This window comes from Pundamilia nyererei, unplaced genomic scaffold (assembly GCF_000239375.1).
Source record: "Pundamilia nyererei isolate P.nyererei 1_Seehausen unplaced genomic scaffold, PunNye1.0 scaffold00009, whole genome shotgun sequence".
Taxonomy (NCBI): Eukaryota; Metazoa; Chordata; class Actinopteri; order Cichliformes; family Cichlidae; genus Pundamilia; species Pundamilia nyererei.
In genome coordinates, this window is record NW_005187410.1 from 103,155 (window position 1) to 116,082 (window position 12,928).

A 12,928-nucleotide genomic window follows, 5' to 3' on the forward strand; every position below is an offset into this window, starting at 1 on the left:
ACACACACACACACACACACACACACACACACACACACACACACACACACACACACACACACGAAGACATCTCACAGGCTGCTGGTTTTGTGAGTAAGGTCAAACAGTGAGGTGTTATTGTTTAAATCTGCTGCTGGCACCAATTTTAGATGTCACACTTAGTGAGACACACACATACACACAATTCAGTCAAACCCTCTTTTATCCACAGGTCCTTTTTGCCTGGGGATGCCAATCTATCTGAGGGTACGCTATACATGCATCAAACCAGAACCATCTTTTGCCCTTCCTCTCTTTTTCTCTCTGTCTTTCTCGTCTGTCTCTCTAGTCCACGGGCCTTCTTGCCTTAGGGCCAAGCTGTGACCACAAGAAGTGGGCTGGTGGTCCCAGCAGGAGCTCAGGCTCAGACACACCATTAGCATGAGGGAATTAGAGTCATTACAGCTGGAAGGGCAATGGAGGACAAGTCCTTCGCTCTGCAAAAGGAGGGAGGAAATTTGTAAAGTTAAGCAAAGGAGGCATCAGACAAAATGAGAGAGTTTATGGAACAGATAGCTGAGAAAGGTGTTGTATGTATTGATGCAGTTTACATGTATTTGCATCTTGGGGATGGGTTTGATTTTTGTCCCCGTATCTTACAACCCTTTTGTGTGTTTCATTAAAGATTAAAAAGGAGACATATTGTGCTGATATACGCAAAACAGGCAATGAACCGGGCATATTCTTCTGTTTTTTTCAGGGTGCCAGCACAGTAAAAGAGGTTTCTCTTCCCTTGTGTTTTTTATTTTTAGGGAGAGCATTTTGTTACTGTCAAATATAATATGAATGTTTTCTGTGTAATTCCCCATGTAATATGTTAAACTAGGAAACAAAATTTAGCTTTGAAAGGTAATTGTGCAAAAATAGTGTTATTTAAACACATTTCTTAACCTTAAGTGCTTAATTTCACACATATCTACTGTATAGTCCAAATATTATACATAAAAAATGTTATATTACTACCCTTCTTTCCAATTTGGTGTGGATTCTCTCATTCAGCTTTGAAATCCTTGTCCATTTAGCTTGAAAGGAACATATTTCCCAGCGTGATCCTCTAAGGGAGAGCCACATCTCTCATGTGTATTGCCCTCCATCCACCTGACCCTGCTTTTGAGTCTCTGTCATCTCATTAACTTCTGCAGGGATGCCTGGGCAGTTCCCATTATCTTCATACATGCAGAATATGAGCTAAAACTTGAGGATTGGGCAATTATCTGCTTTTTAAGCAAGGTCAGCATGCTTACTGCGAACCTAAAATCCACCGGTCACTTTGAAACAGACAAACTATTTGTGGACACTCTCACTCTAGAACGCACAGTGGAGGAAGTGCTTTTCTTTGTCTAGACTTTGCAATTAAAAAGTCTAATTTCCATTTAAAAATGTGCAAAAATGGCAAGAACAATGGAAATAGATAATGAAGAAGCACAAGTGTGGGCTTTTAGAAGAAAAAACAGTTCCAACAGTTTCTTTTTCTTTGGATTAACATGTAAATTACATTTCCATTAACTCACAAATGAATGGCTGCTCCTCATTAGCAGGGCGCTACAGTGCAAATGATTCCACTGTGTTGCTTTGTGTCTCACTTAAACTGAATTATGCATCTATGTTCACAATCTCACGTTAAATGAGAGGAAAAATATGTGTCCAAGTACAGTAAGTAGTTACTTTTTAAGTCTGAAAATGGCTAATAATGAACAGGAATCCACTCATATACATGTGCTTGGAGAAGCACTAATGGATCTTTAATTAGACTTAGTCTCCACTCCTCCCCCACCTCTTACACGCACTCTATGAAGAGTGGTTTACAGCAATTTACAGCATTACTACAGCAACATAGAGTGCAATATCCACCTTGAGTATACAGGCACATACACATACCATGTAGCATGTTTTTAACTAAAGAATTCCAACATCTACCACCAAACTAAATATCCTGTTAAAATCACATCAAATGTGTAAAAGAAGAAGTGTGTGATGGAAGAAATTTAACAGATGCAATTTAGGTTTCTTGGCCTTAGATGGACAATTGAGCTTCTCTTGATGTTTTTTGTGGAAAAGGAAAGAGAGGTGCAATAAAGCCTATTGCTCATCTTCATCTAAAGTGAAGTGAGCAGTTATTAGCTATTATAATAACACAACATGGCTGAATATGAACTGTGTGGTTGGCATGCCTGCTCTATTTTATTTTTTCATTTATTTTAACTGCCTGTCCAACTAAGGTCACAACTCGGATGTAGCCAGCCCATTTGAATGACGGGCGTGTTACACCTTCAACCGGTTAGAGATGGAGCAGGAGTTTATCCATCTCCATCATAATAGTCAGTGGGTAATGCTTGCAATTGTACAAGTAGTTCTTTTAGTAATTAAATTAGATATATGAAAATGAGATGCTATATGGTGATGTGATCTATTTAATTTAGTCATATTTACACAGGTTTACCACTAAGAATAAAAAATTAAAGTATAATATTAAAAAAAACTTTTACACTGTAAAAAAATATGAACCTCAGGTCAAGTGCGTCTTGAGGATATTTGTTCTAAAAGAGAATTTACACTCTAAAGAACCAGCATTTATTTGCAGCCTGCAGGTTATTTGCATTTATTACAGTCAATGTTATCACCTCATCAGCTTCATCATCATCATCGCTCTATAAGGTCATCTATATGTCCAGCTTAGGCAGGTGTGTGTTTCCATAGAATCTCTGGGGGAAAAGAAGGATGGCAACCTCACTTCAAAACTCATGATGTTGCAGTCTGCTTAATGTGACATATCATCAGCAGCACTCAGCATTATGTCACACCTGCTTCATAAGGCTCACGGGGTGAAGCTAACAAAAAAGCCAAACCATTTGGTAAAATCCTGCAAAAGTAGACTGGTGCAAAATCTTGTTCTAAAATCACTTCTAAAAATGCTTTTCATATTGTGGGGGCCTTAATAATTATGTCTCAGACTCTAATGTAGGACATTACACTTGTGACTTCTTTTTTCTTTTGGTTTCTTGGGATGTACCCCCTCAAACCCTGTTCATGTTTCTCTGACGGTGAAGTTTTAATAGGGATGTGGAATGTCTTTAGATCTAAAGCACTGGAGGTTCCGCTCATTTTTTCTTTTTTCTTTTTTTTTTTTGAGTAAAAAGCAAACAGTTATCCAATTTCACTTTAATTTCTATCCCTTCCCCTCTCCTCCCTCAATTTCCCCCTCTAAAACAGCCACTAATAATCATCTCTGTGCCTCATTAAGGAGCAGAGCAGCGGAGGCACGGGCTTCTCCAGATGTTTGGCAGAAAGCCCCTGAGGTCCACTGCCTGTGTCAGAGAGCTTGTGTGTATGTGTCTGTTGTAATATGCTCTGAACTGTGCAGCATGTGTGCATGAATGTGTATGGAATACCATCATAAAGTTTGAATACTTGCACTGTCTCCCGGCATCCGCGTGTTCCACTGCCCCACTTCCAAAGCCAGTCTGTGAGTTTTCCTATACAACACTAGCTGGAGATATGGATAAACTCTGCCATCTCTGCACAATTGTATAATCAGTCTTTGGCTGCTAGTGTTGTCACACTGAGTAATGTGTCAAACTGTCCCAGTTACCGATCACTATCTTTGTTGTATTGAATAAGACAGAGCGATATTGTTTTATCCACTGTATAACTGACTAGATAATTGTCGTTTCAGTGGTTCTAATTAAATGTTATTAATTCAGGGGACGGAAATTAGTATATACACATTTGGCAATTAAGTTATTAGAACTTAATTAAGATATTCATTTTTTAAAAAAGCTCAAAATATCCTCCCCATGATAATTTGGCTTTCCACCCTTTGGCAATGTCTGTGAAGGTTCTCAGTCATCCAGGTCATCGTAGTCAAAGGAGCTGGGTGTGGGTCACCCGAAACCATTTTCACACCTTGGTTCAGGTGATTAGAGGATCATCAGGGGGTCCTTTTGTCCCTCTTTGGGGGAATACACCCACTGGGTTTAAATCTGGGACTCTCCGCCATTTGACCTTAGAACTGAAGAAGCCACTCGGATGAGAGGTGAAACGTCTTCAAGCAACTTAAAGAAGTCCAGACGCTTTCCTTTGCAAGCTCCTTTGACTACCCTTTGGCAATGTTAATAAAAAGTGGAGTTGTTCAGAAATAATATAAAGTCCTGAAAATGTTCCTGTATATTGTATTGTTTTTCTCAACAGCTCTGCCCCACTTTAGCACCTTCTGCTTATGAGGGAATAAGTCACACTCTCATTGTGACATCAAAGTGAATGAAAAATGAGTGAAAATAATGACACTTACTCTCTTGCCACAGTCCCCGAAGTGCCATCATATCTGGTAACAACATGCAGTGAGGCAGGATGAGAAAAATTAATAATAAATCTTCCTGTTGTGTTTCTCAGACATTCGTTTTTCATGCGCTCATGTTTGTGGGTGGGAAAGTTGCACACTGATTAAAGGTGTGCATAAAGTGAGAAAGATGAATGGTACATGCATGTGTTATATGCACTTTCAAAGGGATATTTGGGCTAAACACGTGCTTTCTTTACATGAAACATATATATTCTGTGTAAAAAGGTTAAGTATGAAGAAGCCTATGATATCCTTGAGTTAGCCAAAATGGATCAGGCAATTGATTATATAATGTTGTGAAACAGTATTTGCACCCTTCCTGATTTATTAGTTTGTTGCATATTTGTCAGACTTACATGTTTTAGATCATCAAAAACTTTTAATATTAAACAACAAAGCTGAGATCAGTTTGACAAGCCACACCCAGCTTTGATGACTACCAGACCTGATGAATCAAGACGTAACTTTCTGACAAAGTAGGCTAAAAGATCTCAAGAAGAGAGAAGTAACACATCATGCCACAATTTGAAGGAACAAAAAAGAGAAAAACAAAATCATTGACATTTGCCGGTCTGGGAAGGGTTGCAAAGTCATTTCTAAGGTTTTGAACCACAGTAAGAGCCATTCTCCACGAAAGGAGAAAACTTGAAATTGCAATGAACTATCTCAGAAGTGGCCGAAGTACTTACGAGAAGAGGGGATCAGCAGTTCATCCAGAAGGTCACAAAAGAACCCAGAATAACATCTAAAGAACGTCATTCCCTACTTGCCTCAGTTAAGGTCAGCGTTCAAGATTCAAAAATAAGAAATAAACTGGCCTTAAATTACATCTATGACAGAGTTACAAGACAAAAATCCCTGCTGACCAAAAGGAACACAAAGGCTCATCTCAACATTTTGATGATTTTTGGGAAAATATTCTGTAAACTGACGAGACAATAGTTGAACCTTTCGGAAAATCTGAGTTCCATTCATGCTTGAAAATCCTCAAGTGTGTAAATTAAAACAATTCTGCAAAGAAGAGTGGGCTAAAATTCCTCAGTGAAATAAAAAAAAAACCCACATTGCCAGTTATTGCAAAAGCTTCATTGCAGTCCTTGCTGGCAAGTGTGGCACAACCAGTTATTAGGTTTAGGGACAAAAGCTTTTTCACACAGGGCCAGGGTAGAGTTGTCCAGCTTTTTTCCCCAAATAAATGAAATCATAATTTAAAAACTGCATTTTACATTTACTTGTGTTGTCTTGGTCTAACACTGAAATTTATTTGATGATGTGAAACATTTAAGTCCAACAAATATGCAAAAATAAAAAACAATCAAGAAGGGGGGGAAATGCTTTTTCAAAGCACTGTAAGTGATATACTCACTGGCCACTTCATGAATTACACCTTGTCAGTACTGAGCTGGAACCCCCCTTTTACCTTCAGAACTGACTGTTCTGTGAGCTCATTGTTATGTTCAAGAAACCAGTCTGAGATGATCTGAGCTGACGTGATGTTATCATGTGTTATCCTGCTGGAAGCAGCCATAAGAACATGCATAAACTGTTGGCATAAAGGGATGGACATGGTCAGCAGCAATGCATTTAAATGATGTTCAGTTGGTATTAAAAGGCACAACGTGTGCCCAGAAAATATATCCCAAACCATTACACCACCATCAGCCTGAGCCTTTGATATAAAGGAGGATGGAGCCATACTTTCATGTTGTTTGCACCAATTTCTTGCCCTACCACCTGCAATAAAATCAAGACTCATAAGACCAGAAAGCAATTTTACATTTGAGCAGGCGTACCTAATGAAATGGCCTGTGATAGTACCCCTTTTCACATTTTGACGCGTGCAGAAGGGAAGTAGGAAAAGTTCTTTGTGAATAACATTCACTGGTTTCAATACCCTGGTGTTGTGCCTGTTGGCTTGTTTTACTGGGAAAATGAACAGGACACCTACTGTAAATCCATACTATACATGCATACATACACTGTGGGTGTATATATGCATGTGCCAAGCTTTCAAACAACATCCACAGTGCTCCAAAGCTCTTCAGCATTCAGGTCAGAAGTACTGGATTCATGTATGTTATAAATTTTTTTCATTAGACATGTCTGCAAAGAAATACGCTGGCAGTAACAAAGCTCTCAGACCTCATCGTCATATTTTAAATTTACTGAACCACAGGGAAGAACAGGCATGCTGCATATAAGCCAGATACTTGAAGGAGAGGAGGAGCTAGGTGTCATTAGCCCAAATACAGCCTGTTTTTTTAAGCAGCAGCATTTTTGCAGAAAAAAACTGCAGAATAAGGAAGTGCTTTAGTTACAATATAGTGTTAACTCAGCAGGAATTAGAAAAGGCTAATTAGTGTAATAAGATATAAGCTCTCGGGTTTTTAGACCAATTGTTTTAGTGTCATTCCCACCCTTTCTACTTTTTAAAATTACATATAACCATTATTTCTGACACAGCATAACTGATTTTCTATCTTTTTTTAATAGAAACTAGTAGATTTTGAGGGACTGTCTGTTTTTTTTTTTTGTTTCTCATCTCCTTTGCTGTGGACTGTGGGGCAGTTGCTTTCTTTAAAATAACAACACCTGGCTCACCTGGTTAGCATTCTATGCATTCAATGAGATCAGAAGCAATTTTATGTAAGTGTTCATTTGGAACTGGGACAAAACACACTTTTTTGTTTCAGTTCACAATGAATGTACTTACACGTTCTTGTGTTTCCTGTTGTTGTTAATGAACTGCATTAAATATATGTAAACATTTTCAAATTTCAAAGTTTGCTTTTGGACTGAGTCAATCAGACAAAACAGATACGGAATACTATGATACCATAAGAAAAGATGCAAGAGTGACACAGCCTCATTGTAAATAAAAATCAATGTAATGATGGGTTAGGAGCAGTCACGTGTTCACTGGAAAAAAGTGATGAAAATTATTATTATTATTTTTTAATGTTTTGAACAACTATTGAAGCAAGTTTCGTCAAGTATATATGGGATTTCTGGAGCTTTTTTTTCTTGCCTCAATAACATTAATATATAATCACATGTTTGGCTTCATAACCGTGATGGCAAAATGTCTTTAGCTGGCTGCTTCACTATGGGACAAACTGATAACCATGTGATGTTATTATCCTTGTCAATAGATGGCAGCAAACAGCTCAGATCTCCCAATCAAAGCGCTGAGGGGGAAATGATGATTAGCAGGCACTGTTTGTAATGAAGAGCGAGGCCCTACTGAGTTTTAGTTGCCACGATTTTTTAAAAAAATATTTTGCTGCTGTTTTGAGATTCTGAGGTCTTCATCTCGATGCTAAAAAAACCGTTCATTACTTATCCTTCACATTATTTTAGTCATTGTAACGCACCAGCCGTTGAGAGGCACCTGTTGCTCACAGACGACCTACAGACGAGGCTGTTTGACCACAAAAAAGGGTCTCGTACATTTTTTTAAATTAAAGTCCCTCCTCTCATGGCAAATTTCAAAGCAGCCTTTCCTATAATGACTAACCTGACAGTGTTAATTTTATATTAGGAGTTTTAAATGAGCCTGCTGCAGTATTTTTAGACTAATCTGACTGTGATTCAGTTACTACAATTATTAATGGTTAACAATGTTTGACACTGTGGAGAATTTTTTTGATAGACCCGTACTTAGAAAATAAAGACATTTGTAATCAGACCAATGAAAACGGCTGAAAATAAGAAATGACACGTAATAAATTAAACTTCTTTGTCGATAATGGTGATTTAAGTTTAGGATTTGTAGTCTCTCTCTAATCTAATCTTTGTTCAGATATTAATAGTGGCATGCCACACAAGCGCTCAGTGTTAAACTTTACTGTAGGGAAACCTCGACAAACCCTCAGACTTTCGACAATAATACTACATTACTAAACTCTGCGCCATAGAGGCCCTTCCCCGGTGGGCGTGCGTAACGGCCCCAGCCCTCTCTAAATATATAACTCCCCTCCAAAACAGAAAGAGGGGGAAAAACAAGAGAAGATGATGCTTGTCCAATCAAGAACTATCTGAAAACTTGTCAGGGGATAGGTTTTTTTTTTCCGGATATTGTGTGCGTCTCATACCGTTTTGAACTATTTTGTGGCCCCGGGTGGTGCTGGTGGAGCGCGCAACGGGAGGCGCATTGTTTCTATGCAAACTGGGCGACATGGCTATTGTATGCGTTTGGGCATATATGGAGACACTGATGGCTCAGAAGACACAGCCCGTCTGAAGTTTCAAGGAGAGTACCCCTCGGCTGTGTTTCGCCAGTTTCTCTCCTTCGGCTTCCCTCTTCTCCTTATCCGTTTCGCTCCGTCGCGATGAGTTGCCTGGATGTGATGTACCACCAAAGCTATGGAGCGCACTACCTCCCAGCAGCGGCGTACAAGGCAACTTACTATAACCACCATCACCAACAACAACAGGTGAGACATTCATCGCAAAACTTTTGAAGGCACTAAGAGGGGCAGACACCGAGCTCGAGGAAAGCTCGAGGCTTTCCTTTTTGCTTGAAAATAAGCTTATTTTTTCCCATTTGAGGGCTCGTGTGCCCTACAGGGGGACGCGTGACTTTTCTATTTTCACAAGATAATCGAAATTCGTATTCAATTTACAAGCATACTACAAGCAAAAGATTTATAAAACTAAATGTATAATAATTAAGTACCTGGCAGAAGACAAAAAAAATAATTAAACTGAGTTTGGAATTAAAATATTATAGCAGAAAAAAGTTGTTAAATATCATCAACGGAGGAAAGTTTTAAGATGATTTATCAAATGTCCTTGTTGAACAATCGATTTCAATTTGTTTCTGTTCCAAAGTCTTTATCCTTCAATTGCTTTAATAACTTTTACCTTAAATTTCCTTTTTGTGTGATTAAATTCCAGTCTGGAGATTGGTATTCAACACAGGTCAGGCGTAATGACACGGAACTATTAATCCTGCGGTCAAACGGTGATGTAATGACAGTCAGTCAGTCACTGAGGAATGTGGATCAGGCACACTGAGCTTTACAAATAGTTTGAATGCAAAATGGAGGCGAAAAGAATCTTAGTTTCACACGATTCCCAATCAGCTTCCACATCAAAGAATTAGTGGTACAGTGTGACTCCATGTCATTTATTTATGACATTTAGAACTCTGTGTAACTGTTAGCACCACCAACATGTGAGAAATTATTGTCTTCTGTATTATATCTATTCAAAACCAACACAAATATGGTCATTATTTTAAAATTTAAATTCTAATAAACTTGAGCTACTGTTCTTTTAAACTTTCATTTAATCTCTATTTGTATCTCATTCCAGAGAAAGCTGAGTGTTTACAGTAAGATGCAGGAGTGCATGGACCAACACCAAGGAGGAGGAAGAGGGATACTGCCCAGAGAAGAGGTCCTACAGCAGGGTCCTGCAGCAGCAGGTGCTGAATCAGGCAGCAGATCTTCATCTGATTCCGAGTTAAAGGATGGTACTCAGCCAGCAGAGACGGAGTACTTGAGTTCCCGGTGTGTATTGTTTACCTACTTCCAAGGAAACATTGGTGATGTGGTAGATGAGCACTTCTCTCGTGCTCTCAGTCAGTCCAGCACCTTCAGTGGCGATACCAAGCCCATTAGAGTGACTCAGCCTTTGGCTTCAACCACCACTGGCCTATGGAAAGGTGAGTAGGCAACACTTGCCTATGTAGTTGATGCACTGACTTGGTTTAACTATCCAAATAGTTACAAAACCCCTAAAAATTAAATCTAAAAATCGTGAAAAATAGCTTGTGTCAGTCTTTTAAGTCTTTGCGATGTGATTGTTTCAGATGGTGGCTCTCTCACTGAAGGTCAGGGAAGCTCAGCTTGGAACAACACTTATCCATCCCAGAGCAGCTCCTGTATCCCCGCTGTTTCTGTTTCAGTCCACCCAGGCTTTTCCTCCAGCCCTGTTTCATTCAACCAACAGGATGGAGCTCTGTGGGCCGGCCACATGCTTTCCCAGGCCAGCCTCTCACCTGCAGCTACCCTTCCTGATAGCTGGACCTACAGCCTGAACCACCAGAGCACAAGCGGTTACCCAAATGTTCATGACGTCTACCATTCCCACCCCCACATCCACACTCGGCACCATCACCCCATGCTTCATACATACCCAGCTCACAGCACGGCATTGGATCCCAGATTCAATTCACTCGTGCTGCCTGGTGTTAGGAGCCAAAGTCAGACATCCACCAACACAGGGGGTTCCCCACACGGCAAGGGGGTGAAGGCAGGGATCGAACCCAGCAGCAACAACAATGTCACGGCTACCTCTGCCACTTGGACTCCTTCTGGTCTCCATGGATCTTTAGAGGCATATGACACAGGTAGATATAACGGCTCAGTAACTCTGACAAGCCTTGGTCAAAGTTCACATGTTTTTTTTACTGCGCCACTAAATCTTAAACTCACAATAACATTTTAACCCTGTTTGTTTCTCTTTGCAGCTCTTGATCAAACCAAAGCAAAGACATCAGTTTGGTTCTAACTGATGGACTGGCAAAAAGCTCAACTTATGCCAAAAAGGACTTACTATGTGGCTTATCAATGTATGGCTGCAACACCAGCACTGTAATTCAAAATGTAGCTATAGAATGCTAACTGTAGCTTAATCTACGAGTCCTGCACTGTCCACACAATTACTGATATGAACTCAGGATTGGACTTAAATGACAGTGATCAGTATGCTTTGGCTGCACGTCAAGGCCCTCGAAGAACAATAAAAAAAAAAAAGACTACTAGCTTTAAGAATGGAAGGTCTCTTCTCTGTCAGCACAAAACACCAATTTACTTTCCATGTGATGCGTGACTAAGTGGTTCTGTTTCAAGAGCTTGATTTTGACCCCCATTTTGTTTTGTACAGTAAAATGTTTGATGATGAATATAAATTGCTTATGTGTCTGTGTTCATTTAAGCCATGCTATATTGTCATTTGCTGGATGACCTCTGCTAAAACTGTTGTTTGGAAGCTGCCTTTCAATTTTGCCTTTCGGGGAATTTGTAGTGTAAATATTGATACTGTATGTTTAAGGAATAAATTCAACATCTGAAAAGCAAAACCTTTGCAGGTGCTTTGTTTTCTCTGACAGAAACTTGCAGATATGTAGAAATCAAGACCACGATGCACTAATCCAAAGCAAAGTTTAGAAAAGGATCAGTTTATTTTAGGCGGCACTCTGTTGCTGTTCCCATTATGTGTTAGTTTGTTGTTTCCAAATGTAGGAAATGTCTTTAATAAAGAAAAGCATCCATGTTGATTTGATGCTGGCATTTTCTCTATTTTTAAAAGGACTGGTACATATACAGCATCTTTCAAATCAAAGCATAGTCCACTACAAGTCTCATTCACTCAATCACACAAACATTCATGCAGCTTTTACAGATGTCTGACCGTTTTCTAACATTTACAAACACATACAGATAGATGCATCGAGGACAACCCTTGGTCACTACTTCAGTATGCAGACTGGAGGAGCCTAGCCTATTCCCCAACCTTCCAATTGATAGACAAGCCACTCTACCACCTGAGCCACAGAAGCCTTGTATTTTAACAGTACATCTCATGTACAAGACCTTCTTTCACATATGTCATAAAGGTAGAATAACTTCTGAAATCTACACATTTTAAAAGAGAAATGACTTCAATAACTACTGAATTAATAAAACAGAAGTTTATCACGTTAATATACTGAATCAGAATCTTTAAAGATAAGACTTACTCGAGTAGAAGCTGCACATATATACTATAAAATTCAAACACAACCACATAAGAAAGGAAAAAACTTGAGCGCTTCAGCTGTGAGCATATATGTTATGTTATTCAGCCAACAGGATCTGTGCTGCAGTACCAAGGGAAGTGGTTTACATTCCACAGACCGTTATTGTTTGATACCATGAAATGTCTGTTGTCTGTTTCCACACAAACGCACATTTAAAAACAGACACCGCCAGACTGACAAATACACACCGAGGAATGCATTTCCGTCTGGACAGGAAGTTTGTCGGACGGGGGCAGGCACACACACAGAAATTCTGACCTTACGTACCACAGTTAAGTTTGATATGTTTATATCAGATTCATCAATCACTTGAATGGAAGTCTTGGTTGATTTCAGCTTGTAGAATGAACTGACTGACCAAATGCAGACATGTTTATAATATGACTAAAATCTAATTTTTACAATCAAGAACTGATTACACAAATAGTGTGTGTATGTTTATGTGTGTGACTGTACTTGTATTACACATGATGTGACAGAACAAATATATTCACATGTGTCACATTGTAGGGTCATATCCTATATTCCCCTAATGCATTTGCTTCATTCTTTTAAAGTAAAGGCTTGGTTTAAAGGTTGGGCTCATAGGAAATAATCGCAAGTCAATGTAATGTCCTCTGAACTAATAGAAACACACTTGTCCGTGTGTGTGTGTGTGTGTGTGTGTGTGTGTGTGTGTGTGTGTGTGTGTGTGTGTGTGTGCGTGTGTGGTGAGTGGTCTGACCAGGTGGTATGATCAG

At 39.3% G+C, this 12,928-nt stretch overlaps 1 protein-coding gene across 1 annotated transcript; it reads left to right on the plus strand.

Moving 5' to 3' along the window:
• The first annotated feature begins 8,369 nt into the window (after positions 1-8,369).
• On the plus strand, positions 8,370-11,460 carry vgll3 (vestigial-like family member 3). Its single transcript, XM_005723247.1, has 4 exons — positions 8,370-8,814; positions 9,698-10,049; positions 10,197-10,736; positions 10,857-11,460. Exons 1-4 carry the CDS (start codon positions 8,710-8,712, stop codon positions 10,895-10,897), a joined length of 1,038 nt encoding a protein of 345 aa, XP_005723304.1. The 5' UTR covers positions 8,370-8,709; the 3' UTR covers positions 10,898-11,460.
• The last annotated feature ends 1,468 nt before the right edge of the window (positions 11,461-12,928 follow it).

What these genes read in the sequence shown, in the direction of transcription:
- vgll3 (XM_005723247.1), top strand. Translation starts at nt 8,710, where the DNA reads ATGAGTTGCCTGGATGTGATGTACCACCAAAGCTATGGAGCGCACTAC. An exon ending in CACCACTGGCCTATGGAAAG is followed by an intron (nt 10,050 to 10,196) that starts GTGAGTAGGCAA and finishes TGATTGTTTCAG; the next exon opens with ATGGTGGCTCTCTCACTGAA. An exon ending in TTTAGAGGCATATGACACAG is followed by an intron (nt 10,737 to 10,856) that starts GTAGATATAACG and finishes TTCTCTTTGCAG; the next exon opens with CTCTTGATCAAACCAAAGCA.